This window comes from Neophocaena asiaeorientalis, unplaced genomic scaffold (genome assembly GCF_003031525.2).
Source record: "Neophocaena asiaeorientalis asiaeorientalis breed wild unplaced genomic scaffold, Neophocaena_asiaeorientalis_V1.1 scaffold629, whole genome shotgun sequence".
Lineage (NCBI taxonomy): Eukaryota > Metazoa > Chordata > Mammalia > Artiodactyla > Phocoenidae > Neophocaena > Neophocaena asiaeorientalis.
In genome coordinates, this window is record NW_020175468.1 from 3,447,177 (window position 1) to 3,470,602 (window position 23,426).

The 23,426-nt window shown below is 57.5% G+C and overlaps 1 protein-coding gene across 1 annotated transcript in view; it reads left to right on the top strand.

Annotated features, from left to right (window-relative positions):
- The window catches only part of NAPA (NSF attachment protein alpha), a 26,105-nt gene continuing 2,679 nt past the window's right edge, over positions 1 to 23,426 (top strand). The window contains exons 1-8 of the mRNA XM_024768444.1: positions 1 to 247; positions 10,966 to 11,045; positions 14,043 to 14,159; positions 19,512 to 19,558; positions 21,029 to 21,106; positions 21,301 to 21,356; positions 21,444 to 21,528; positions 22,371 to 22,475. Coding sequence (XP_024624212.1) covers positions 150 to 247; positions 10,966 to 11,045; positions 14,043 to 14,159; positions 19,512 to 19,558; positions 21,029 to 21,106; positions 21,301 to 21,356; positions 21,444 to 21,528; positions 22,371 to 22,475 — 666 coding nt within the window. The 5' untranslated portion in view covers positions 1 to 149. The remainder of the gene's footprint in view (positions 248 to 10,965; positions 11,046 to 14,042; positions 14,160 to 19,511; positions 19,559 to 21,028; positions 21,107 to 21,300; positions 21,357 to 21,443; positions 21,529 to 22,370; positions 22,476 to 23,426) is intronic.

The following is a 23,426-nucleotide window of genomic DNA, read 5'->3' on the forward strand; positions in this document are numbered from 1 at the left end:
CACGTGGTTCTGGGCCGCATTGAGACGCGCGCCGGTGCGACGTCAACGCAGACGGCTAAGCTCTCCTGACCTGTGTACCGCCGCCCGGCCGCAGCTGAGTCCTCCGAGGGCCCGGGTCGGGCGGTTTGATTAGTACCTTTGCGGCCGCCATGGACAACTCCGGGAAGGAAGCGGAGGCGATGGCGCTGCTGGCCGAGGCGGAGCGCAAAGTGAAGAACTCACAGTCCTTCTTCTCGGGCCTCTTTGGGTAAGAACCGCGCCGAGGGGTCCGGCCGGGACCTAGACTGAGAGGACAGAGGAGTCATAGACTGGGGCGGCGATAGAGACGAAGGGCTCGAACCTAGAGGACGGGGTGGGGGCGGCTTGCGGGGTTACGTGACATGGTCTAAGGCAGCAGAGGTGACACCGGCCGAGGGCCAGAGTGCCCGAGTGCCCGGGTTGTGGCATTGGCAGAATAGTTTGAGGAGAGTCTGTCCCAGATGGTAGAAGGGCCCTGGGCTGAGGACACCCAGGCCGAGGCGACACCATCTGGAGGCAGGAAGGGGACCCAGGTTGAAGATGGGCCAAGGGGCTGGTGGCGAACCTGGGCCGAGGGAGTATGGTCTCAGGCCTTGAAGGGGACCTGGCCTGCCGGGACTGAGGGAACCTGGGAGGGCAACCAGGTTAAGAAGCCTTTTGGAGCTCTAGGAGAACCTATTTGAAGGATCCCAGACGAGCGTCTTGGGTCCCTGGGACTGAGGACCCCTGCCCGAGGGCTTCATCTTTCCAAGGCCTGGGGCGGTGGATTTGTGTGAACGCAGGCTCAGGGCTCAGGGCTAAGGTGATCCTGGGATGATGAGCCCAAGTCTGAGATGTGTGAGGTGTCTGGGATGGGTATGGCCTTGGTCACGGCTGAGTGTAAGGGGACCTGACACCCTGAGATCTGAGCAGAGGAACCCCTGGGGTGATGGAGTTACGGTTTCTGAAGAAGCCTGGACTGGGAGGCTGGAGACTAAGGTGGGGTGAGGCTTGATTTAGGAACTGGAGGGTTAAAAGGGAGAGATGAGGGAGATGAGAAAACCAAAAGGGGCCGAAGGCCTGCTGTGTGATCCTTGAGTAAGGATTGGGTGGGCATTGTGAGTAGGATGAGAGTGGCGTGCCCAGGATACCGCTGAAGGGGTCTGGGAGACAGAACCAACACCTGCAGCGCGGCAGACATTTCACATAAAGTTCACGTTGGCTCGTAAAAGTTGTTTGGCTGGCCATCCTTTGAGGAATTTTAGCGGCTTAGGAGTGTCAAAAGCCGTGGTTTGAAGTGGTATCTGCCATTTCCTGATCTTGGGTAAGCTGTTTAATTTCCCTGTTACAGGGGAGCTTAGTGAAATCTATCTCAGGTTTGTTACTAGTATAGAATAAGAATGCAAGTAAAGTGCTTAGAATTGAGCCTGGGATGTGGTTATCACTCTGGGAGTGCTAGCTACCATTAGTGTTACTTCCAGCAAGGAAACAGGTGTGGAGCCTGTACAGGGCTGGTGGGGATCAAGGTAGGGGTCTGATGGGAGAAGTGGGGATGGGGGGGTCAGAGCAGGGAGAAACGGTGTAATGAGAGAGGAGATGAAAGAGGTTGGGAACAGAACTCCGGGCCATGGAGACTTAATAGGGTGAGGGGAGGGGGCTTGAGGCCCCGGGTGGAGGGAGAAGAAGGCCGCGGAGGGCTGAGGAGGGTTGTGTTGCTCATCGGCCTGGGAGGAGAGCTGCAGTAGGCCGGGTGAGTTTGTAGTGAGTTAGGAGGAGCTGTGAGGAGGGGGCCTCATGGAGCCTGGCAGCAGAGACAGGCAGAGGTTGGGGAGGGCTGTGAGGCTGGGAGAGTCATCCAGAAGGCTGGGGAAGGGGCTTGCGGGGAGGACCAGGGATTGGGAGAGATGGTGTTAGGAGGTTGGTAAGAAATGAAGTGGGGGAGGGTTCTTTCCAGGAAAGGAGATGGGAGCCGCTCGTTGTTATTTGAGGGTGGTTTATGTTTAGTGAAAGAACTTGAGTAACCTGGCTGAGAATTGCCTGGTGTGGAGAAACATCCGGGGCTGATGGCCTGTATTGATTAGGTGAGAAATGTTTTATTTTGGAGGCTAAGAGTGGGGAGAGGGTATGTGTGTTTCTGCTTCCTTCACAAGGGGAGAAATTCAAGTGCAGTGTTCTGGGGTGGGGCTAAGAGCTCAGTTTTCGGTAATGGTTTTCCTGGGTGGCTTTTGGTGTCTGGTCCCTTTGGACTGGGGGTTAGTGTACTGTTGGGCCGTGCTTGGAGGGAGCTGCTGAGTGAGACCCTGAAACACCTGCCACCTGGTTGGGAAGGCAAGATGAACGCTTGCTAAAACACTAGTAAAGCAAAATTGTCAAATGTGACTAAGGGCTAGATTCTGTCGTTTGTGGGAGGTTCCTGACCTGAGAGGAAGCTGCATGAGCTGAAGGAAGGTTCTGGTGAGGTGTGAGCTGGGCCCCAAGGAACCCTAGGTCATGCTAAGGGAGTGGGGCCTGGGGAAGGTGTTCTAGGCAGAGGGAATTGTGTGAACAGAGGTCTAGTGTGAAGGGAGGTTCTGCCCGAAATGATGGGGAACCAAAATCTAAAGGGAACAGGGATGGCTCCCCAGAGGAGAGACCTCCATCTGGGAGGATGAACAGGAGTTCCAGGGGTACCCTCTGGCGGGGGAGCACTGCTTCAGGCAAAGGATACAGTTTGAGCAAGGCCCAGATGAAGGTTTAATGCAGGGGCTTCCGTGTTAGCCCATAAAGGTAGAATGGGCAGAAGGGGGTGAGACTGAACAAGAACCAGGCCCAGTCCTGGAGGGTCTTCTGACAAAGGGCTTGGATTTGAGGAGGTGTTGGAGAGTATTGAGGATTTTAATGGGGGCCTGTCTTAGCCTGTTCAGGCTGCTGTAACAAAATACCATAGGCTTGGTGGCTGATAACCAACAGAAATTTATTTCTCACGGTTCTGGAGGCTGAGAAGTTCAAGATTTTGGTGCTGACAGATTTGGTGTCTGATGAAGACGTGCTTCCTCATAGACAGCTATTGTTTCACTGTGTTCTCACATTGTGGAAAGGGCGGTGGAAAGGGTGAACTAGTTCTCTGGGGTCTCTTTAATAAGGGCACTAATCCCAATCATGAGGGCTCCACCCTCATGACCTAATCTCCTCACAAAGGCCCCATCTCCTCATACCATCACCTTGGAGGTTAAGGTTTCAACACATGAATTTTGGTGGGGGACCCAAGCATTCAATCCATAGTAGGGCCAGTGCTGGAGGGTTCGCATTTGCCTTGTAGAAAGGACTGCAGCAGCTGGTGTTGGGGAGAGTGAAGACAGTGACAGTAATAATAGCTGATAACGTTTATTAAGTGCTCACTCTGAGTCTGAGTCCGGCCTGGGCCAGGCACTTTACCTGCGTCCTCACATGTAGTCCTCACGACGTCTCCGTGGAGGTGGACAAATGGGGGCTTAGAGATATTGGTATATTTGCCCAGTCCTCTGGTGAGTGGGAGATCGCGTTCACACACTGTCCTGTCTGATCCCAAAGCCCTCTTGCTGCCACACGAAGTTTGTCCTTGATGCTCGGGCCCATTTCTGGGCACTCCGTTTAGGGAGGATGTTGGCTAACTAGGCGTCTTAGGGAGCTTTCCTTCCTCTGATTCCCCCATCTTCCCCACTCACGTGGCAGTTTTCTCCAAACATCTGAAAGAAAGAGCAGGTGTATTCATCCCAGACCCTTCAACTCCAAGAGCGGTTGCCATGGTGCAAGGCTAGCGCACAGGACAGGGGTGCAGACGGAGACCGAGACCCGCCTGACCAGAGCCTGTCTGCCGGAGGGGCCAGCCCGAGAGGACTTGCCTCATGGGCGGGAACCACTCCTGACACCTTCCCTCTGGAGCTGGGGTTGCTGGGGTTCGGGGTTGCTGGGGTTCAGCGTTTCACAACCCGCTGTGGCTTCCGAGGACTGGAGCGGGGAGTGTTGGGGCTCAGCTTGTCCCTCTTGCTCCTCCTTCCCCTTTCAGGAACCTCAGCGATGACAGCAGCCCAAACTGAGAGGTCTCTGCTCATGTCAGAAGGGCCAAGGAGGGCAGCCCCATCACCTTGGCTGTTAAGGCCTTCTTTGCTCTTCGTTATTTCTGGGCTGCCAGACACTAGGGGGCTTTGGTGCACCAGCAGCCTGGGAGGGAGGCTGTACCAGCCGGCTCACAGATCCAAGCTGCTTCTGTACCTTCCCTCCCCTCCTCAGCTCCCCAGCCAGGGCTCAGGAGATGGGAGAGCAGCCCAGACTTCTGCTCTGGAAGCAGAAAGGTGGCGATTTCCCAAAGACGATGCAGTTGTGGAAAAGGAGAGGGGAGATGCAAGATGCGCTTTTTCTTCCTTCCTACTGCCTGTCTCCCGAGGGATCCAGACTTCTTGCTGTACCCCTTCGGGATTGCGCAGATTCCAAACAGTGGTTCTGTTCCCGGTGCTTTTTCTCGTCCCTGACATCTCCCCGTGACCCCTTCCCCCAAATCCAAAATAAAAACTTCTTTCCACTCAGATACCAGTGTGTTTAGCTAAGTTTCTTCTTCTTTGAACTGAAGATCATAGTAATACCTACTTCGTAGGATTGTCCTAAGGAGAGAATGAGGTTATGCATGTGAAGCGCTGGGAGCATGGTGCCTGACCCTGGTGAGTGCTTATTAAGTGCTTACCATTATCAACAGTATTAGTATTGTGTATTGTGATTGGAAGTTGAGCCCAAGGCACTGGAGAACTAGAGATAACGGGGTGCTTTCTGTGCACAAACAGCAGCCTGCAGATCAAATGTTGACACAGTTCCTGCTTGAACCGCTCTTGGGCACCAGCAACCCCTGGGAGCCCGGAGGCTGGCTTTCCTGAGGCAGAGATTGTGGCCAAGGTCCTCCGGGTAGGTGTCCCCCATCCAGGACCCCCCTGGGCCCTTGGCTGAGGAGTGCCGGCTTCCAGACCACCCTCCACCTGCAGAGCACGCAGGACCCCGGGGTGCCGGTGAGCTGGGCACCGAGGTGACTCGCTGTCCCCTGCCAGCTGCCTAGATCCACAACTTGAAACTCAGCCTCTCTTGCCCGGGCTCAGAGTGGAGGCTTTCCTGAGGGGACACAAGGCTTCCAGGGAAGCCGGCTGTCATTTCCCTGCAGTCTGAGGGTTCTACCTCTCTTGATGGATGGGACCCTGCTGTCTGCTCACACAGGTTTCGACACTCCTGTTTGGAGTGGGGCTACTGAGAGGCAAGGGTCTTTCCAAAACATCTTTTAAGAATAGGCACCATTGGGCCCTCCGGCTGGGATGAAGGAATCCTGTCGGGTTGCAGAGGGCATCCGTATAAGAACCATGGGAAGGCCTGCTGGGCCGTGTGGGAGGCGTGGCCGCTGCCTCTGAGCTCACGGGCAGGAGGGCGGTGGCCCGGGAACCAGCCCCATCAGTGTGGTGTTCAGTGGGTGGGGTAGGTGGGAGGCCCCCGGCTCTGGAAGCCAGGGAAGGGGCGCCACTTAGCTAATCTGGAGGTAAGGCGATGAAGCCCACACTGCGATGCGAAAGGAGAACATTTCCAGAACCTGCTCTCTCCGCCAGCCTGATGCGAGTGATGCTCTCGTTGGCTGAGCACCTGCTGTGTGGCAGGCGCTCTCCGGGCTGCTGCCTGCGGGGGCAGGGGGTGTTCCTTGTGCCTCCAGCAGGCCTGCCGGCTGTGGTGTCTTATCCCCACTTACAGCTGAGGAAGCAGAGGCTGGGGCACCACGAGCCAGCACCGGAGTCCAGGCCTGCCTGACTGTGGTCCTCAATTTTTCCACCCACCCCAAGCGACTCTAGAATTCCCATTGCCGGGTGGCCGGCAGCCCTTGGGGTGTACTTCTCCTCCTTCATATAATAGCAGCTGTTTGAGCGCCTGCTCCGGGCCTCACTGTGCTGTGTGCCAGGTACTGCGCCTTCTCGTCCTCACGAGACGCCTCCCAGGTCAGGCTCATTGTCTCTGTGTTACAGATAAAGAAACCAAGGCTCAGGGATCACTAGCCCAAGGCCACACAGCTAGCAAAGTGCCCAAGGCTGACCTCAGCCCAGGCCTCTCGGCCCCCAAGTGCATTCTCTCTCTCCCCATTGCCCGTCCAGGCATTTCAGAGCTGGGCAGTTAGTGTGTAATACTGGATTCTTCTGTCGTTCCTGGGGCCCTACGGGAGCTCGATGCACCGCAGAGCCAGAGGGGCAGCAAGGGGCTTAGCGCTCGTGGGCGATGTAGGAAGAGAGGCCGAGAGATGCCCAGAGACCCCGCGGCTCTGGCTCTGCCAGCCCCGGTGCAGTCGGCAGAGGGGCGAGGCTGGGGGGGCCGCTGCTCCCGGTGCCAGGGGCCTCTCTGTTTTCTGATGTACCTTCAGCCTGCCACTCCGTGAGGTGGGCTAGGGCTCAGCGGGGAGCTGGCTTAATGACACCCTCGGGGCCTCGAGGCTGCTCAGGCTGGCTCCAGCTGAGAGCAGCATTTACTCCTCAGATGAGGGAAACCTGAGCAGCGCTGGCTGTTTAATCGACAGGAGAGGCTGGAGCAGGCAGGGAGCTTGTGCGCCCCCTCCTTTTCCAGAAGACTCTCGGACACAGGGAAGGAAGCTTCCTGGATCACAGGGTGAGCAAGAGGCAGGGCAGGTTCCCCGGCCCTGCCGCTTCCCGGCAGCATCGGCGTGGGCCAGCCCCTTCACCACTGTGAGCCCCAGCTTCCTCCTCTGTAAGCCAGGGTCATACCTAGAGGGTGACTGTGAGGTTGTCTGTGCTGCTTCAGGTGGCACCTGGCAGAACACTGTAATGAGTCGTGAGGATGCACAGCAAAGGAGAGGAGGTTGGGGCCGGACCGGCCCTTGGGTCCATTCTTCCCGGGGGCCTTCAGGCCGAGGAGGGGGCTGAGGGCAGGTTGCCCTCAGAGGGCGCTGCAAAAGGACAGGGAGTGTCGGGGACCTAACATGGGAGTTACTCCACCTGCCTTGCCTTCTGAGGCCCTCAGGAGACTGCAGGTTGGGTGGGTGGCTTGTTTCTGGGAGCTGGGAAGTGCCCAGGGGATGGAGAAAGGAAGGAGGGAGGCTGAGACTCTGCCCTGCGGACCCCCTGGCCCGGGTCCCAGCGGACTATCTGTGCATGCCTGGCACCGCACCCTTCCCTCCATATGGCAGCCGCTGGAGGATGGTGGCTGTGCCTGGGAGACCTGAGACTGCTTCCTCCGCCTTGCGGAGGGGAGAAAGCAAAGCTGAGTGGGGTAATTATAGACAGCCCTGCACCAGCCTGGCCCAAACCAGTTCCCTCTATTCCCAGTGTGGCTCGGAGCTGTGTGATGGGAAGGACGGAGCAGAGGCAGCTTGGGGGGATCGGTGCGGGGAGGGACAGTCAGCTGTCACAGGCGCTGCCACCTGGGCTCTTCAGAAGATGCAGGGCCAGCTAGCCCCTCTGGCCCTTGTGCAGGGGTCCGAGGGAGGCCTGGTTTCTTTCCCTCAGCGAGTTTGTGGGTTTTGTTGGGGAGGCCACTCTTAGATAAGTGACCTGAAGTGACCTGACCAAGGAGAGAAATCCTGTAGTAAACAATGCAGGTTTATCACATGCAGAGACAGCTTGGAAAAGCAGAGTAACTGGGCTCTTCTTCCTTCTGCCCATTCTTTCCTTGCAGAACGCTCCTTATTATAGGGCCTAAACCCTTGTCCTTGTTTCCAGCATGGGGTCCCCCGTCCACCTCTCCAGCCTCAATGCCTGCCACTCCCTGGACCATAGCCATCCTGGTCCCCTTCTCTTCCTTGAACTGGCCAAGTTTGTTTCTGTCTCAGGGCCTTTGCACGTGCTGTGACTGCTGCCTAGAATGTGCTTCCCGCTTCACATGGATGGCTCCTTCGTCATCTCTGGGGACTAAGCTTAAATCTCACATAGTCACAGCAGCTTGCCCTGACCTGCCCATTCAGAGAAGCCCCTCGTCCCCCGGTCCCTCTGCAGTTGTCTTGCTGATGTCCTGTTCACTGAGGGTCAGGCCCTTCTCCTTTGTTTGCTACTGTTACCTGCAGTGCCTGGCACATAATAAATGCTCAGATATTTGCTCCCCAGTTGAATAAATGGCTATGTGAATGGTTTCTCCTTCAGGATTTGCCAGGGACCCGAGCCATATTACTTTCCCCTTTGATGACTCCACTTCCGTCTCTAAAGCAAGAGGCTGGAGCTCCAGAGATTCTCCTGTCGTCGCCTGGTCATGGGAGTGGCCAGGACCCAAGCTTTGAGGGGAAGGAGAAGGCAGGCCTGGAGGCCTGAGCAGATGTTAATCCCTCTGGCTTTTCCACCCGCAGTTAGAATCAGTGAGCCAGCACGGGGTTGGCCCAGCTTAGTCTGGGATCATAGAATTTCAGCCCAGCAGCTGACAGGCCTTGTGTTCTGAGTCGGCCCCGTCCCACTGAGCTGCGACAAGCCAGCTGAGGCTGACTCTGCTCACTGTTATCACCGGGCTTTGGGCCTCTCCGTGGTGGGACGGGCCATTTCTGCTCCTCCGGGAACCTGAGCTTTTTCAGAGAATGTCTGGGTCTGGAGAGGATTTAATTGCACCCACAAGGAAGGGAAGGATGCGCTAGGGGATCCATGGGGTGGGCAGATCTGTGGTTCGGCCTGTGAGTGCACCTGACTCCTTCCAGAGAAGATCCCCCAGGGGGTTTTGTAGCCTGGCCCCCAGGGACCCTTCTGAAATCTCTTCTGCCCAAAACTTGTGGAAGTTCCTCACCTCTCCAGGGCCGGGAGTGGGTTCACTCCAAACAGGGGCCCCAGGCCCAAGGCGTCTTGTGCAGCTGTGGTGGGAAGATGGGGGAACCCAGCAGGGTGGAGTGTGGGAGGTGTGTGTCACCACATCCCTCAGGGCTGCTTTCCGGGGACAGCAGAGGGTGGGTGCAGTGTCAGCACAGCCCCAGAAGGCAGAGGGGAGACTTTTCATCTAAAGCAGCTTACCTGCTGCGATTTGGATTCAGGAAGCCAGGATTCCAGTCCCAGCCACCCTGCCAGCCCGCCCTGGGGGTATTGCCTTCCGATGTTACCTGACATGGGACAAGTCACTGGTGGCTGCTTCCCAAGAGGTCAGTCTAGGTCAGCTTTTTCCCTCCCAGACTCGCCTGATCATCCGAATCATCTGAGGCCATTGTTACCAATCTTGATTGCAGGCCCCACCCAGACCCGCCGAGTGAGATCTCCAGGGAGGGTGGCTCCGGGGCTCTGGTTTGATTATTATAACAAACATCTGATGTGCATCCAAAGCGTGGGCACGCTGGCCCTACCTCACCAGCAGTGCAGAGGGCAGGGGTGCTTCCCATACTGCGTCCAGAATTATGTCGGAGGCCCTCACCCTCTGTGGCTGGTGTCGGCAAGGTTCCAGGGCCGGTTGACACAGGGCTGAGGGCTAGGACAGTGAAGATGATTTATTTGTGTGGCTTTATTTTTTTTTGTGGGGGGGGGGGGGGCCGGTGGGCAGCCTCCCAGCTTGCGGGGTCTTAGTTCCCCAACCTGGGTTGAACCTGGGCCCCGGCAGTGAAAGCGCCGAGTCCTAACCACTGGACCACCAGGGAATTCCCATTATTTTGCCATTTAAAATAATCTTGTGCTGAACATCCTTGTAGCTTCTCTGCTTAGTTTCTTTGTTTTTTCTTTCCTTCTTTTTTTCTTCTTTTAGTTTATTTATATATTTTTATTTTTGGCCGCGTTGGGTCTTCGTTGCTGCGCGTGGGCTTCTCTTTGTTGCAGAGCACAGGCTCTAGGTGTGCAGGCTCAGTAGTTGTGGCGCACGGGCTTAGTTGCTCCGCGGCATGTGGGATCTTCCCGGACCAGGGCTCGAACCTGTGTCCCCTGCATTGGCAGGCGGATTCTTAACTACTGCGCCACCAGGGAAGTCCCTCTGCTTAGTTTCTTAGGATAAATTGCTAGGAATGTAATTCATTGCTGGATCACAGAACCCAACGTAAATGCTAATATTTAAAATATATACATATTTTTTTTCTCGAATAGGAAATATGCAGACGATTTTAAAATCCAGACAGTCCTAACGAGGGATATGAGTCTGTCTCCCACACCTGGCACCCAGTCCTACAGACCCCACCTTAGAGAAGAATACTCTTAACTATTTTTTGTGTGTGTATTTTTCCAGAAATCTTCTATGTTTACATGTATGTTTCTGTTCTCACCCTCTTTTTCTGTTTTGTTTTAACACAAATGGGAACTTTCGGTGTACATATTTAAAAACAGTATTTCTTCATATGTCTGTATCATTATATAGCTGCCTAGTCATGAATTGGCAGCAACACGCTTTTAGGGTTGAGACGTCTTCGTTGGACAGCTGCAGTGTGCAAGGGACAGGGTTAGGGCATTGAGGAAAGGACAAGGTGTCCAAGGATGGACTCTTCCCCCGGAATGCTTTGCAGTCTCGTGGGGAAAAGGGATTTGCAGAGAGCCTGGGATCCAGTGGTCAGCACCGAGCATCTGAGCAGGAAGTGGAGGAGACTGTCAGAGGCAGGGCTCCTGGGGGTGGTTGGGAAGGGCCCCCACACACACAATGAGGGTCCAGCCCAGACCTGCCCAACGAGGGCCTAGCCAGCCTTTGCGTGGGGGCTGGGGGCCACCAGCTCCATCTCCCTTGAGCCCGGGCAGAGGCCTGAGCTGTAGCTGGACTTGGGAAGCTGGCTTCACGGGGACATGCTGGGGCTGGGGCCACCATCTAGCGGGCGATGTAAGGACACATCTCCACTGTCGCTGGGGCAGAAGGCTTGCTTTTTCCTTTTTTGGGGGGGCCTCACTGGGCAGCATGTGGGATCTTAGTTCCCTGACCAGGGATCAAACCAGTGCCCCCTGTATTGGAAGCTCAGTCTTAGTGAACTGCCAGACCCCCAGGGAAGTCCTGGCTTGCTTTCTCTTTGATACCAGATTAGATCTTTCTCTTACCTGTTTTTCCTTTCCCTTTTCCCAGAGGCTCGTCCAAAATAGAGGAAGCATGTGAAATCTACGCCAGAGCAGCAAACATGTTCAAGATGGCCAAAAACTGGAGTGGTATGTGATCCCTGCTAGAGCGCCTCCATGGCTCTTTCTCCTCGTTCCCCTCAGCTTCCAGTCCCAGAGGCCTGGCTGAGGCCTCAGCCTTGCAGTTCCCCCACCAACGCCATCTCCAGCTTTACAAACCCACTGGCCTGCCATCTGGTCATTCCGAGCCCACTGGGTTATTTTACAACTTGGGTCACAGGGCCTTGGAATGAGAACTTAGAGGATAAGGCTAAATAGATTATTGAATTCAGGTAGACCCATGTAGATTATGAGCTCTTTGAGGGGTTTTTCCTTAAATTCAGAATTTCAGGTTTCCAACAAGGACCTACTATATAGCACAGGGAACTGTATTCAGTATCTTGTAATAACCTATAATGGAAAAGAATCGGAAAAAAGAATAGATATATATGTAAAATTGAATCACTGTGCTGTACACCTGAAACTAGCACAATATTGTAAATCACCTATACTTCTACTAAAAAAAAAGAAAGAAAGAATCTCAGGTTTCTGTGGAAGCAGTTCCCTAATACTTCCATCAGAGTCTGAATTCTGGGCTGGGGATCACTGAGGTGGTTCCAGTAATAACATTAATCATGGCTGCATTTATTGAGTACTCGCCTAAGCACCAAGCTTGCATTATTTAACCGAATCATCACAGCAACACCATGAGCGTCAGTACCGTTAACATCCCCATTTCACGGATTTGGAAACTGAGGCTTGGCCCAGCCCTTTGCCCAACACGCCACGACTAGTGAGTGACTGAAGCAGAATTCAGAAACCAGAACTCTGACTCTGGAGCTGGAGGGCTTAACCTGCCCCATGTGGCTTCCTGACCTTTGGAGCCAGAGTGACTTGGATCTGTGTCACAGCTCAGGCTGGCCACGTGACCCCAGGGAGGTTACCTGGCCTCTCCAAAACTGTTTCCTCCTTAGCACGGCAACAGGGAGAGGAACGGTCCTGACCCTGCGGGGCTGTCATGTGGGTTCATTGAGATCAGTCGTCCCCACGCAGAGCAGTCAGCCCAGCACGGTGGCAGCTGCGAGCTCCATTTCCCACTCCTATTAGCAGCACCCCTCCCTCTAGAGTGGGAGGGGAAGCCCTTAGAGGACTCCAGTCAACAGACTGGCAGACTTCAGGAGCACTTACAAGGTCCCCAGCCATCTGTGTGCTCTCACTCCAGTTGGGGCAAGACACACACACACACAGACAGTATCATAGTATACTGGAAGGGCCTCTTCCCGGAAGAGGGCATCCCAGGTCACGTGCCTCCTGAGACTCTCACAGGCTGTGTCGGTGGGCAGAGTGGCCCTTCTGACTTGGCCAGGAGGGGTATGGTCAGACCCTGGCAAGGCTGGAGCTTGGGCGGCGTCCGCCAAGGAGAGGTGGGTGGGCAGGGAGGGGCTCTTTTTTTAATCTTTTGGCTGCTCGGTGCGGTATGCGGGATCTCAGTTCCCAGACCAGGGATTGAACCTGTGCCCCCTGCAGTGGAAGCTCAGAGTCTTAACCACTGGACCGCCAGGAAAGTCCAAGGAGGAGCTCCTGGAGGTCCAAGGGGCCAAAGATCTGTTTGGGAGCTACCTGCAGGCCTGGAAGAGAGGTTCAAAAAGCCAGCGCTCGAGCCCTTTGGGGGCTGACTTCATAACATGGCTTCAGACATCAGCAAGATTGGATCAAGAATATCAAGCAAAGACAGTGTTGAAACCCAGGGAGGAACTTTCCGACTACAAAGGAAACGAAACCTGGGATGGGGCTGTGAAGGCGGGGTGTGGAGGCACAGGGCAGAATGGACTGTCGTTTTCTGAGAATATTTTTGGTGTCCTGAAAATTAGAAGAGCTTTTTCCTAAGCTTTCATAGCATGTATTATGCCTAGAGCCAGATCCTATGTGTATTTTTATATGCTCCTAAGGTAACAATACCATTAGAGAAAGAATATTTCTTTTTCACTCGCATAGATGGTGCTTCTCTCCTAAAATTTGTCACCTCCCTCCTTCCCCCAAATGTTCAAACAAAAGTCTTAGGCCTTTTTTTTATTTTTAACTTTTCCCCCAATGATACTACTTCTCTGGAAATTCTGCACTCAAGTTTGGAACCCTTAAAAACAAGAAAGAAATCATGCATAGTGAAAACCTGGGTGGCTTTGTCTAGCTTCCTGCTCTATAGGTACAGGATGGGGGCCAGGCCCTCTTGTCCTCTTCCAGCTCAGGAATTCTGTGATTCGGACTCAGCTGGAGGAGGACGAAGGGCAGGGGCCTCAGGACTGAGCTGGCATTGGCCATTGGAGCTCCCAGTTAGCACAGCCCCTAACCCTTGAGGAGGAGGGGTCCCGCTGTCTCCCACAAGTCAGATAGGTTAGGAGCCGGAGACGTGGGAACAGGATGGCTTGGGGCGCCTGGAAGGTGGCAGTTCGCAGCTGAGTACAGGACAGCCTGGGCTTCAGGTGTGGTCTCCGCCTCCCTGCACCCATGGGCATTGGTCCCCATGCTCTCAAGTTCGTGGCATCTCCGTCCTGTTTCCCTTTCTGGACGTGAAGCCCCTGGGGGAGTGGACATCGTGAGGCCTCCTTGCCACTCAACCTGCCGCGACTCTGGACGAGGGACTGGCATGTGGACAGAGGCAGGGGAGCTGGGGAGTTAGATTGAAAGGGCTGGGGGCCGTGCGGGGAGAAGTCAGTCTTGGAAGGGGAGAGGCAGTGGGGGGTCTGGGGTAGCTGTATCCTGATTGCCACTCTCTTCCCCAGCACCCCCGAGCAGCCCCATCCCACGGTTCAGCCGGCACTCTGCCTGGGATGCTGTTTCCAGGCTCCCCTGGGCCGGGGGTGCGGGCAGCAGCTCTGGGGTCAGGAGGCCCGAGGTCTAGGCCTGCACCTCAGCTCACCTCGACCAGGCTCTTCCTCTCTCGGGGACTCTGTCTGCCCCTGGAGAGCTCGACCACCTCTCCGGGCCCTGTCAGAGCAACCTAAAGCGTGGAGCCCCCCCTAAGACGGGGATCCCCTTTTTCTGTTCCAGCTGCCGGAAACGCCTTCTGCCAGGCAGCCCAGCTGCACCTGCAGCTCCAGAGCAAGCACGACGCGGCCACCTGCTTTGTGGACGCCGGCAACGCGTTCAAGAAAGCCGACCCCCAAGGTGAGGGCCTCTGTGGGCTGCTGGAGCTGGCAGCCCAGAGCGCCAGCTGAGCCCCAACCCAGAGGAGGCCTCAGGTTTCCGACCCAAGATAGTAGGCAATAGGCTGGCCTGGAGGCGCTGGCGCTCTAACTTCAGAATTGGCTCCCTTCCGGCTGGCTGGCGTTGGCATCGCGCTCCAAGCCTCCCTCTCCCCTTCTGCTCTGTGCCTGCAGCTGATCGCTCCCCTCCCCTCCTGGAGCCTGGGAGCATTTGGGAGTGGGAGTTACATTTCAGACCCACCGCATGCCAAGGAGAGAGGAAAGTCTGTTCTGTTGTCAGAATTAACATGCGAGAGGGGGTGGGAGGGGGTTCAGAGACCAGCCAGGTAGGAGTTGCTGCCGAAAAAGGAGCGGAAATTATCCTAACCTGGCTTCCCTACCCCCTGGGGGGTGGGGATGGGGTCAGAGAGAACCGATCCGAGATGTAGCTGCAGAGAATAAGTTCCTTAAAATGAGAGCGTGCTGGGGACAGAAGCCCAGTTTGGGACTGACTCACTGTGAGGAAACCATTTTTGTCCCCCGGGCTCATTTTTAAGTAGAAGCGCAACCCAGTGGGTACCAGACTTCTGGATTTCGTGGAGCTGGAATTTTATTTATTTTTTTTGTGGTACGCGGGCCTTTCACTGTTGTGGCCTCTCCCGTTGCGGAGCACAGGCTCCAGACACACAGGCTCAGCAGCCATGGCTCACGGGCCCAGCCGCTCCACGGCATGTGGGATCTTCCCAGACCGGGGCATGAACCTGTGTCCCCTGCATCGGCAGGCGGACTCTCAACCACTGTGCCACCAGGGAAGCCCGGAATTTTATTTTATTTTATTTTTATTTATTTATTTATTTCCCGCTTGCGTCTCCCCGGAATTTTATTTTTTAATCATGGTGCCAGACATCGGTTGCCAACTTTTAATTTCAACAAGCTCATTTTTTTTTTTTGCGGTACATGGGCCTCTCACTGCTGTGGCCTCTCCCGTTGCGGAGCACAGGCTCCGGACACGCAGGCTCAGCGGCCGTGGCTCACAGGCCCAGCCGCTCCGCGGCACGTGGGATCTTCCCGGACCGGGGCACGAACCCGTATCCTCTGCATCGGCAGGTGGACTCTCAACCACTGCACCACCAGGGAAGCCCAACAATCTCATTTTTTTAAATGACCATCTACTATCACTAGTCACTCATAAGAGAATGGGAAATATATGAATATTAATTTTTTTAAAAGGAGATGCATCACCTTGGGATAAAGGCCTATCCTTCCCAAGAGAGGGCAGTTGTCACCAGTGCCTGGGGGTCTCTCCAAGGATCTGTGAGCACTGGTTCACACACCAGCACTGGGGAATTGGTGGTGGATTCGTTATCGCCATCGGGACATCTAGTTCCCAGTGGAGGATTTGACGTCTGTGTGGACCAAGTAGCTATTCTCTGTTCCCAGACTTGACGGGTGGTTCCTGTGTAGCCGGGTGTCTCACACGTGTGAGCTCAGGCTCAGCAAGAACCAAGGGGAGGCCTTGTGACTGGGTGGGCCGTCATCGCTCTGCACAAAGCTAAGTGCACCTGGCTGGCAGCACTGGGCCACAGCAGGCCATGTGGTGATGTGATGATGACCCAGGGTGACCTTGGGTTTGTTTTCAGCTCAAATCACCCAGGGAAGTCTGTGCGTCCCCTGCAGAGGGCCCCCACCTCCAGCCTGCCTTCTCTCTGGGAAACTGGTCGACCTGCAGATGCTGCCCTAGCATCTGTGACGTTCAGCTGCTGCTCCAGAGTGACTGGAAGGACTGATGTCTGGGGCGGGAGCTGAGGCCAGGCTTCGTGGCATGTGCACAGCGCCACTTGCTCTTCAAACAAGCCCCAGTGCTTCCGGGGGGCAGGCCCCACCTGGCACCGTGATGTCGCGTCCTTCCCCAGCTTTTGACCTGAGCCTTTTCAGCTAGCAGCGATGCTCTGCAGGGTGTGTGGGGGGGTGCTAGGGCCCGGGTCTGGGGTGTGGCCCGGTGCCTAGCCTCTGGAAGCGTGGAGAGTGGCTGAGGCGTCGGTGGGAAGGCAGCAGTGGTTAGGTGTGGTGACGTGCCCATCTTGGGGCTCAGAGGCCAACTTGGTTTCTCTAGGGATCAGATCAGCAAGCCTGGTTCTCTGCCCTGGATGCTGAGGGTGGGAAGGGGTGGATTTGGTACTGGCGGTGGCTCTCAGGGAACAGGAGGCACTGTGGCACAGGGGAGAGCCTAGTGTGGGCAAAGCCCGGAGCGGTGCCGTCTGGAGCTCCAGCTTCTTGGTGCTGAGCCGGGAGCGGTGTTGGAGCAGCAGCGTCCCCGCACCACCGCATCTCAACTGCCCACCCCAGTCAAGGAGGATGGGGCTCACTGTGGTCTCTGAGGGCCGGGGGAGCCTGCTCCCCTGTGACCTCGGGGAGACACCTAATCTTTTGAGTCTCCATTTCCTGGTCTGGTAAAGCCGAGACCACATGTGAGATAAAGCACAGACGTGCCCAGCACAGCCCCTTGCGTGTGATAAACATCCAGTAAGGGGCAGCCCTCGGCTCCCATCAGATGGGAGCCTGGCCTGGACACCCCCTGCCTCCACCCCTGGCCGCTTGCCGTGTGAAGCAGAGCCGGAGGGCCCATGTGGATCACTGCCCTGTTTCCCCAGGCAGGTGGCCAGCTCCCTGGGGCCTCGCTGCTTGCCTCACCTGCCTCAGAGGCCTCGCCCTGTGTCAGCACTTCGTACAGGAGTCCTGGAAACGCCCCCCTCCCCACCACCGACAGGCAGCTGAGCCTGTGCCTGGGACTGCCAGGGTGGAAGGAAGCGATTAGGCGCCTGTCACCGCTCTCCCTCTGCGAGTCTGCCCTGAGTGTGGGCCAAGGATGGCCTGCTGCCTCCTTGGTGGCTGAGGGCAGAGGGGGGAGGTGATGACCACAGCTGTCATTGGTTCTCAGCCACTGCCGGCTGCTATGGGTAGACTCAGGCCAGGGAGGCCTCTTACCCTGCCCGCCTGATAGCTGGGCCCAGGGGTGCGTGTGTGCGCACACGTGCACCCAGGGCAGGGCAGTGGCCAGACCCCCACTTGCCCTCCCCCATGTGCTCCCCCAACCTCACTGCCAGCCTCACTGGGTACCTGCTGTGTACCAGACACGTGGCGTCTTCCTTCTACCCATTCCACTTCTTCTTGGGGTTCTGCGATTTGCCCCCTTGTACTGAGGAGACCTGTCTCCCTAAGCCAGCACCTTCCCCTCTCTGGGCCTCAGCCCTCCCTGCCCACCTTCTGGGGCTGGATCATTCCCAGAGCCCCTTTCTGGCTCCTGGTTTCTGCAGGTGGCTGGTCGGGGGCAGGTGTGCCGGGGTGCGCGGGCTGTTCGCCCCCGGGGTCCTGGTGACCGGAGATAAGCTGGTTTAGCCAGTATGTTAGCAGGTAATCCGCTAGTGCTCTGGCTGGGGTGGCAGCTGGCAGCCTGCTGCTTTCAGAGACAGCTGTCCTGGAGCGAGGGGACTCAACCTTGTGAATCCATGCTGCTGCCTGCGGGTAAGCCTTCTTCCCCTACTGCTACCGCAAGGGCCGTCTTGCTGACGACACTCCAGGCCAGTGCCAGCAGGCCCGGGGCGGCCGTTGCAGGGGAGCCTGTCCTGCCAGGGGAGCTTCCGGCCTCCCCCGCCAGGGCTGCTAACCTCGCCCGGGCAACCTTTGCCACTCTGCCCGTAGGTGCCCGCTTGTGCGCCCCATCGTTCCAGGAGAGGGATCCTGTGAGTCGCTTGCAGGGGGGACCTGCTGGGCGTATCCGCCCCCCTGGGTGGAGAATGGAGCAGGGTGGGGTGTGCACAGCTCACGCATTGCAGCCCTACCCCTGGTTCCTTATCCTCCTTACCACTGGGTTGCCAGCTCGTCAGTTACTTCCAGAAATGCTCTGTCACAAAATCTGTGTGTGTGTTTTAAAGTAACACTGCTTCAGGCTGTATTTGTTTGTGGTGTTCTCTCCCTTTTCTCCTTCTCTGCCCCTTTTTGCTTTCTTTCTCTCTTCCCTGCTGCCTCAGGCTTCCCCCATCAGCCTCAGAACCTTGACCCAGTGGTGTACGCTCTCTGAATATTTTAGGGGTCCCGAGGGGGCTCTCAGAATTGGACCCGACCTACCAATCCTCCCTCCCCCAGAGTAGTGCTCACAGACACCCCCTTGTGGGCTGTAAATTTGGGGAGGGCGCTTGTGGACTCCCTGAAGGGCCAGCCACAGGTCTGGGCCTAAGAGCCTCTGTTCACATGTCTCCCTGCGTGATGAGACCATTAGCCCCTTGAGAGCAGACACTGGGCCTGCAATTTCTTTGCAGCATCTCAGCCCAGTGGGCCCTGCTGACTTTGGAGACCCCAGCGGCAGACCAGGGGGCTTACAAATGCTGGACTGTGGGGTGAATTTTCAACCTTGCCCCAGCTCAGAGCCCACCTGCTGTGGTCTGTCCAGGTTCTCTGTCCGTCTCCCTCCATCTCCCCCAACACCCTTTCCTCCTGAGATGCATTAAAACGGTGTTAAAAAAAAATCCACCCGAGAGCTCATCTCTATCTGCTAGAAAATGCCACCCACTCATGCTTCTCTCTATCCTCCAAATAACTTGTCAAAAAAAAAAAAATGCCTTTCCCAAATTTAAAAACTTGCAAAAGGTGGTACAACAAAGGTACCCCATTTCTTCCTCCCAGGTGCCACCCCAGTGTGTGTGTTTTGTCGGTGAAACCTGTGGCTTGAGGAGCCAGCAGGCAGCAGTGCCAGGCGGAGAAGGGTGCAGAGGGCTCTGCTGCAGGCTGGGATGTGGGCAGGATAGTGGAGACCCCAACCGCAGGGGCCTCAGCATCACAGCACCCAGCCGCCTCCTGCCGCAGACGGAGGCCAGGGGATGCAGCTGGTTCAGGGTCCCACCGTGAAAGGGTGGCAGAGCCCAGGCGGGACCTGGCCGTTCCTCCGATGTCAGCCTTTGCCGCCTCTGCCGGCAGCTCATCCTCAAGGGCAGGGCCTTGGCAGGTCTGGCCCAAAACACCCATGGGAGTCTGGCCACCAGCTGGCTATGCCCTGTCCCAGGGGTTGCTGGGAAGGTGGTGGCGTCATGTTGGCCCGAGGGAGAGGGCAGCTGTATCAGCAGGGCTCCCCTGGAAGCATGTGCCCGGCAAGTCACAGCAGAATAAATTAGCCTGACCAGGTTTCCTGCATCTCGGGGATCCCCTCACCTTCCCTCCCTGCTCAGGTGCGTAGCCCTGGCCTCTCCCAGTGCAGCCCTGCACCTTCCTCCTCTCCTCGGCCTCTGCTGAAATGACTTCACCTTCTCATTTCTCCTCCCTGCCTTCCTTTTTCTCTCCCCAGAGGCCATTAACTGCTTGATGAGAGCAATTGAGATATACACAGACATGGTAAGGGTCACTGCGTGTCCTGTCCACCCCATTCCAAGTCCTACCATATTGCCCCAGCCTCCCCTCTCCTCCTCCGGCCCTGAGAGCAGGCGGGAGACTGGCAGGGTGAGGGATGTCACCAGAGCCGGGCTGGGCTGGCTGGGTCCTCACGCAGCTCCTCACCAGCCTGGCTCCTGGTGGCAGCTCCCAGCACGTCACAGGGGCTGGCGGCCCCTCCCCAGGTCCTGCCTCTGGCCCCCCACAGGCCGTCGTTGTCCTCACTCGTAGACGTCACTGCTGTTGGGGTCCTCGCGTATCCGGTGCGTTTCCCTTTACCCAGACACCCGCCGCCAGCGTCCCATTTGATTTGGGGAGGGTAGGCAGGGCCCAGAGTCAGCTCAGCCCCTGCCCTGCCCCAGGGAGCATCCCCATCGACAGATGAGGTCCAGAGAGGCGGCTGCTGGCCTGAGGCCAGGGAGCCAGGACAGTGGACCAAAGCCAGGCCCTGGCTCCTGTCAACTCCACTTTTTGCCCCTTCGCACTCTACCTTTGTCAGACCCCTCCCTTGGGCAGGAGCGTGGGCCCTGCCTCCTGCCGGGTCCAGGGCCGTGCTGTAGTAGTGTCGTTATAGCAGTGGTAGCAGCTGCCATGTATTGAAGCAGATGCTCTGAGCTGGGTGGTTTAGTCTCCCCTACAGCAGCCCCGTGAGGTGGGCACTGTTGTCATCCCGTTTGACAGTCAGGAAAGAGGGTCCCAGACAAGAGACGTGACTCGCTCAGGGCCCCACACCTACCAGCAGGAGTCGCTGAGACCCAAAACTAGTCCTGGCTGAGCCCAGGGCCTTGCCCCTTCCTGCTGCCCTCAGCAAGGAGGTAGCCATGGACCAGGCTCGTGTGTGAGTGGCGGGCCAGGCATCTGGACCCCCACCGGGTGGAGGCAGGTAGGAGGTGCTCAGCCCCTCTGGGAGCTGGAAGGCATCCTTGGGGAAAGCCCTGGGTGCCTGCAGGGGAAGCTGGAGCAGGGGTTGACCTGTGAGAAGGGCTGTGTGGCCACACGGGACAGGGAGGCTGGGAGGGAGGCTGTCTCTTAGGCAGCGGGGAGCCTGTACCAGGTGGCTCTGGGTTGGTCCTTCCGCCTCTCTGGACCATCTGTCACATGCCTCCTTGGGCCAGAGCTTCTGGCAAGTCCCTGTGCAAACGTTACCTCGGTGTTGCTCCATCTGCCTGTGTCCCCATGGAGACTGGATGTGGAGGGACATGCCCACTGTCACCCAGTCAGGGCAGCACTTGGACCCAGGCCGCTCATGCTAGAGCCTCCCTTTTAAGCCCCGTGCCCCTCTGTCTCTTGGGACCTTCTTCTGCACACCTCCCCTCCCAGGGGCGGCTGAGGGCTGAGGATCCAGCTTCGGGGACCCGGAGGGGTGTGGTTGAGCTGGGACGGGGCACTCAGGATGCCCTTCGTCCTGAGGGCTCCTTCCCACGTCTCACCCAGGGCCGGTTCACCATCGCAGCCAAGCACCACATCTCCATCGCTGAGATCTACGAGACGGAGCTGGTGGACATCGAGAAGGTCAGTGGCAGGTGGGGCCAGGCCAGTGGCCGGGGAGGGCTGCCTAGGCCAGTCCTCTGAGACCAGGACAGGAGCATGGGGCACCGGCAGAGCCTGGGTAAAGGGCTCCGGTGAGTCCCAGGCCATATTGCGCCCAAAGGTGATGAAGGCTGCATTGGCCCCTCGCCCTCCCCCCACCGCCTGTGTCTCCCCAGGCCATCGCCCACTATGAGCAGTCTGCAGACTACTACAAAGGCGAGGAGTCCAACAGGTACCCCTCCTGCCCGCCCCAGCCCCTCGGTGAGGGCCCCAGACCCTGCTACCACCGACCTCCCTCCCCTCTCTCTGCCCCATTCAGCTCTGCCAACAAGTGTCTGCTGAAGGTGGCTGGTTACGCAGCGCAGCTGGAGCAGTATCAGAAGGCCATTGACATCTATGAACAGGTGGGGGCAGGCGGGGCGGGCATGGCGCCCCATCCTGCCTGCCAGTGCCCCTCGTCCTGTCTCTCATCCTCTCCAGTGCCCTGCCCTCCCCCCCGCATTCTCTGCACTTCCCTTGGTCATCCCCACGCCCTCACCCTGTGCTCCGCCTGGCTGAACACTCTCTCCACCCACGACCCCATGCGGTGTCACCGCCCTCTTCCTAGACGGGCCCTTCCCACACTCCTCACAGGGCGCTTCCCAGGCGGCCCCAGAGTGAGGCCAACTCTGAAGAACCAGAGTCAGGGAGAGAGTGGGAAGAATTGCGAGGCCCGGGGTAGCCAGAGGCAGCTGAGGGGCCTGCTAGAAGGGGCCTGCGAGGGGGTGTCCCCTGGGTATGCAGGCTCCCCTCTGCTGGGCGGGGAGGGCTGGGGTGGGGGGGGCCCGACCGCCCTGGTGGGCTCAGCCTGGCCAGGAGAAAGGCAGGCAGCTGGCCTCGGAGGAGAGCGGGGCGGGCGCCGCCTCTCATGTTCCCGCAGCCTGCCACCCCTCTGCCCACCGATGTGCCAGCCTCCTGTCGGGCCTGACAGCAGGGCCGCCTCTCCCTCCACCATCACGGGCGTCTTGGGAAGCCCACGGACACCTGGCCTCAGCCCTGTGGCCACACCCCCACTCCCCATCATGCCCTGGTCCTCGGTCACTCACAGACTGGTTGCTGACTTCCCCAGGGCTGGTCTCTCTTCTCCCTGCCCTCGGGGTCCTGGGTTAACAGGGCCCCACTGGGGAACAAACCCACTTCCCAGCTGGCCCCCAAGTGCCTGGCAGTGACCCTGGCCCTCTGGCTGCCCGCCTCCTCGTACCTGCAGGTGGGGACAAATGCCATGGACAGCCCGCTGCTCAAGTACAGCGCCAAGGACTACTTCTTCAAGGCGGCTCTCTGCCACTTCTGCATCGACATGCTCAACGCCAAGGTGAGCCCAGGCCCAGGGGCCCACCCAGAGCTTGCCCCACCCCCACACACACAGGGTGACTGCCCTTGGAACACAGTGTCTGTCACTAGGCCAAGTCACCTCTTAACCCCTTCGGAGGGTAAGCCCCTCACTCACGTCTGGCCCCTGGCATTCGGCCTTTGAGCAGGAAATGCTTGTTTCTATCCCTGATTTTACTCGCTCAGTCCCTGTAGCCTTTGAGTTTCCAACTCCCGACTTGCTCAGTGCCAGGCTTTTTCTTTTGTGGGAGCACTTTTTGAGTCCTTACCGCACCCCATGAGGTTGATACCATGGTCGCCCCATTTTACAGCTGAAGACACTGAGGCTGAAACCAGAGTCCCTTGTTCAAAGCACATGGCTAGTAAACTGCAGCCCCAGGATTCCAGATCTTTCTGACTCCCAGTGTCATGATTTGAACCAGAGCCTAAATGCCAGATGCGCTTGTTCTCAGGGCTTCTTAGCAAGAGAGGGGTCCGGGCTGGGTGAGGGGTTGGAGAATGGCCAGGGAGAGGAGCTGGGTTCTCCTGGCGTCTGGGCTTTCTTGGCGTCTCCAGCTGCCCCATCCTCAGCCACATGGTGTGTCTGAGCCCCACCCTTGTTCCCTTTGCCGGCATCCGGCAGGGCACGTGAGAGCTTGGGCTTTGGGGTCAGGCCAGTTCAGATCCCCAACACGTCCCCTGTGCCCTGAGCAGGTCACTACCGTCTCTGGATCTGTTTTCTACTTTCAAAATAGGGTCACCATCGTTTGACCCTCCCCGGGTGCTCGTGAGGGTTAAACGTGAGAAGTGCCCGGCGTCAGGCCCGACACATAGGACGTGCTGTTACGAGGCAGTACCAGGCAGTTGTTGCCATTGCCCCTACCCTGGGTGGATCGGGTGCAGGAGAGGCACTGAGCACGGGCCTGGGGAACCCTCCTCCCTCCCTCAGGCCCCC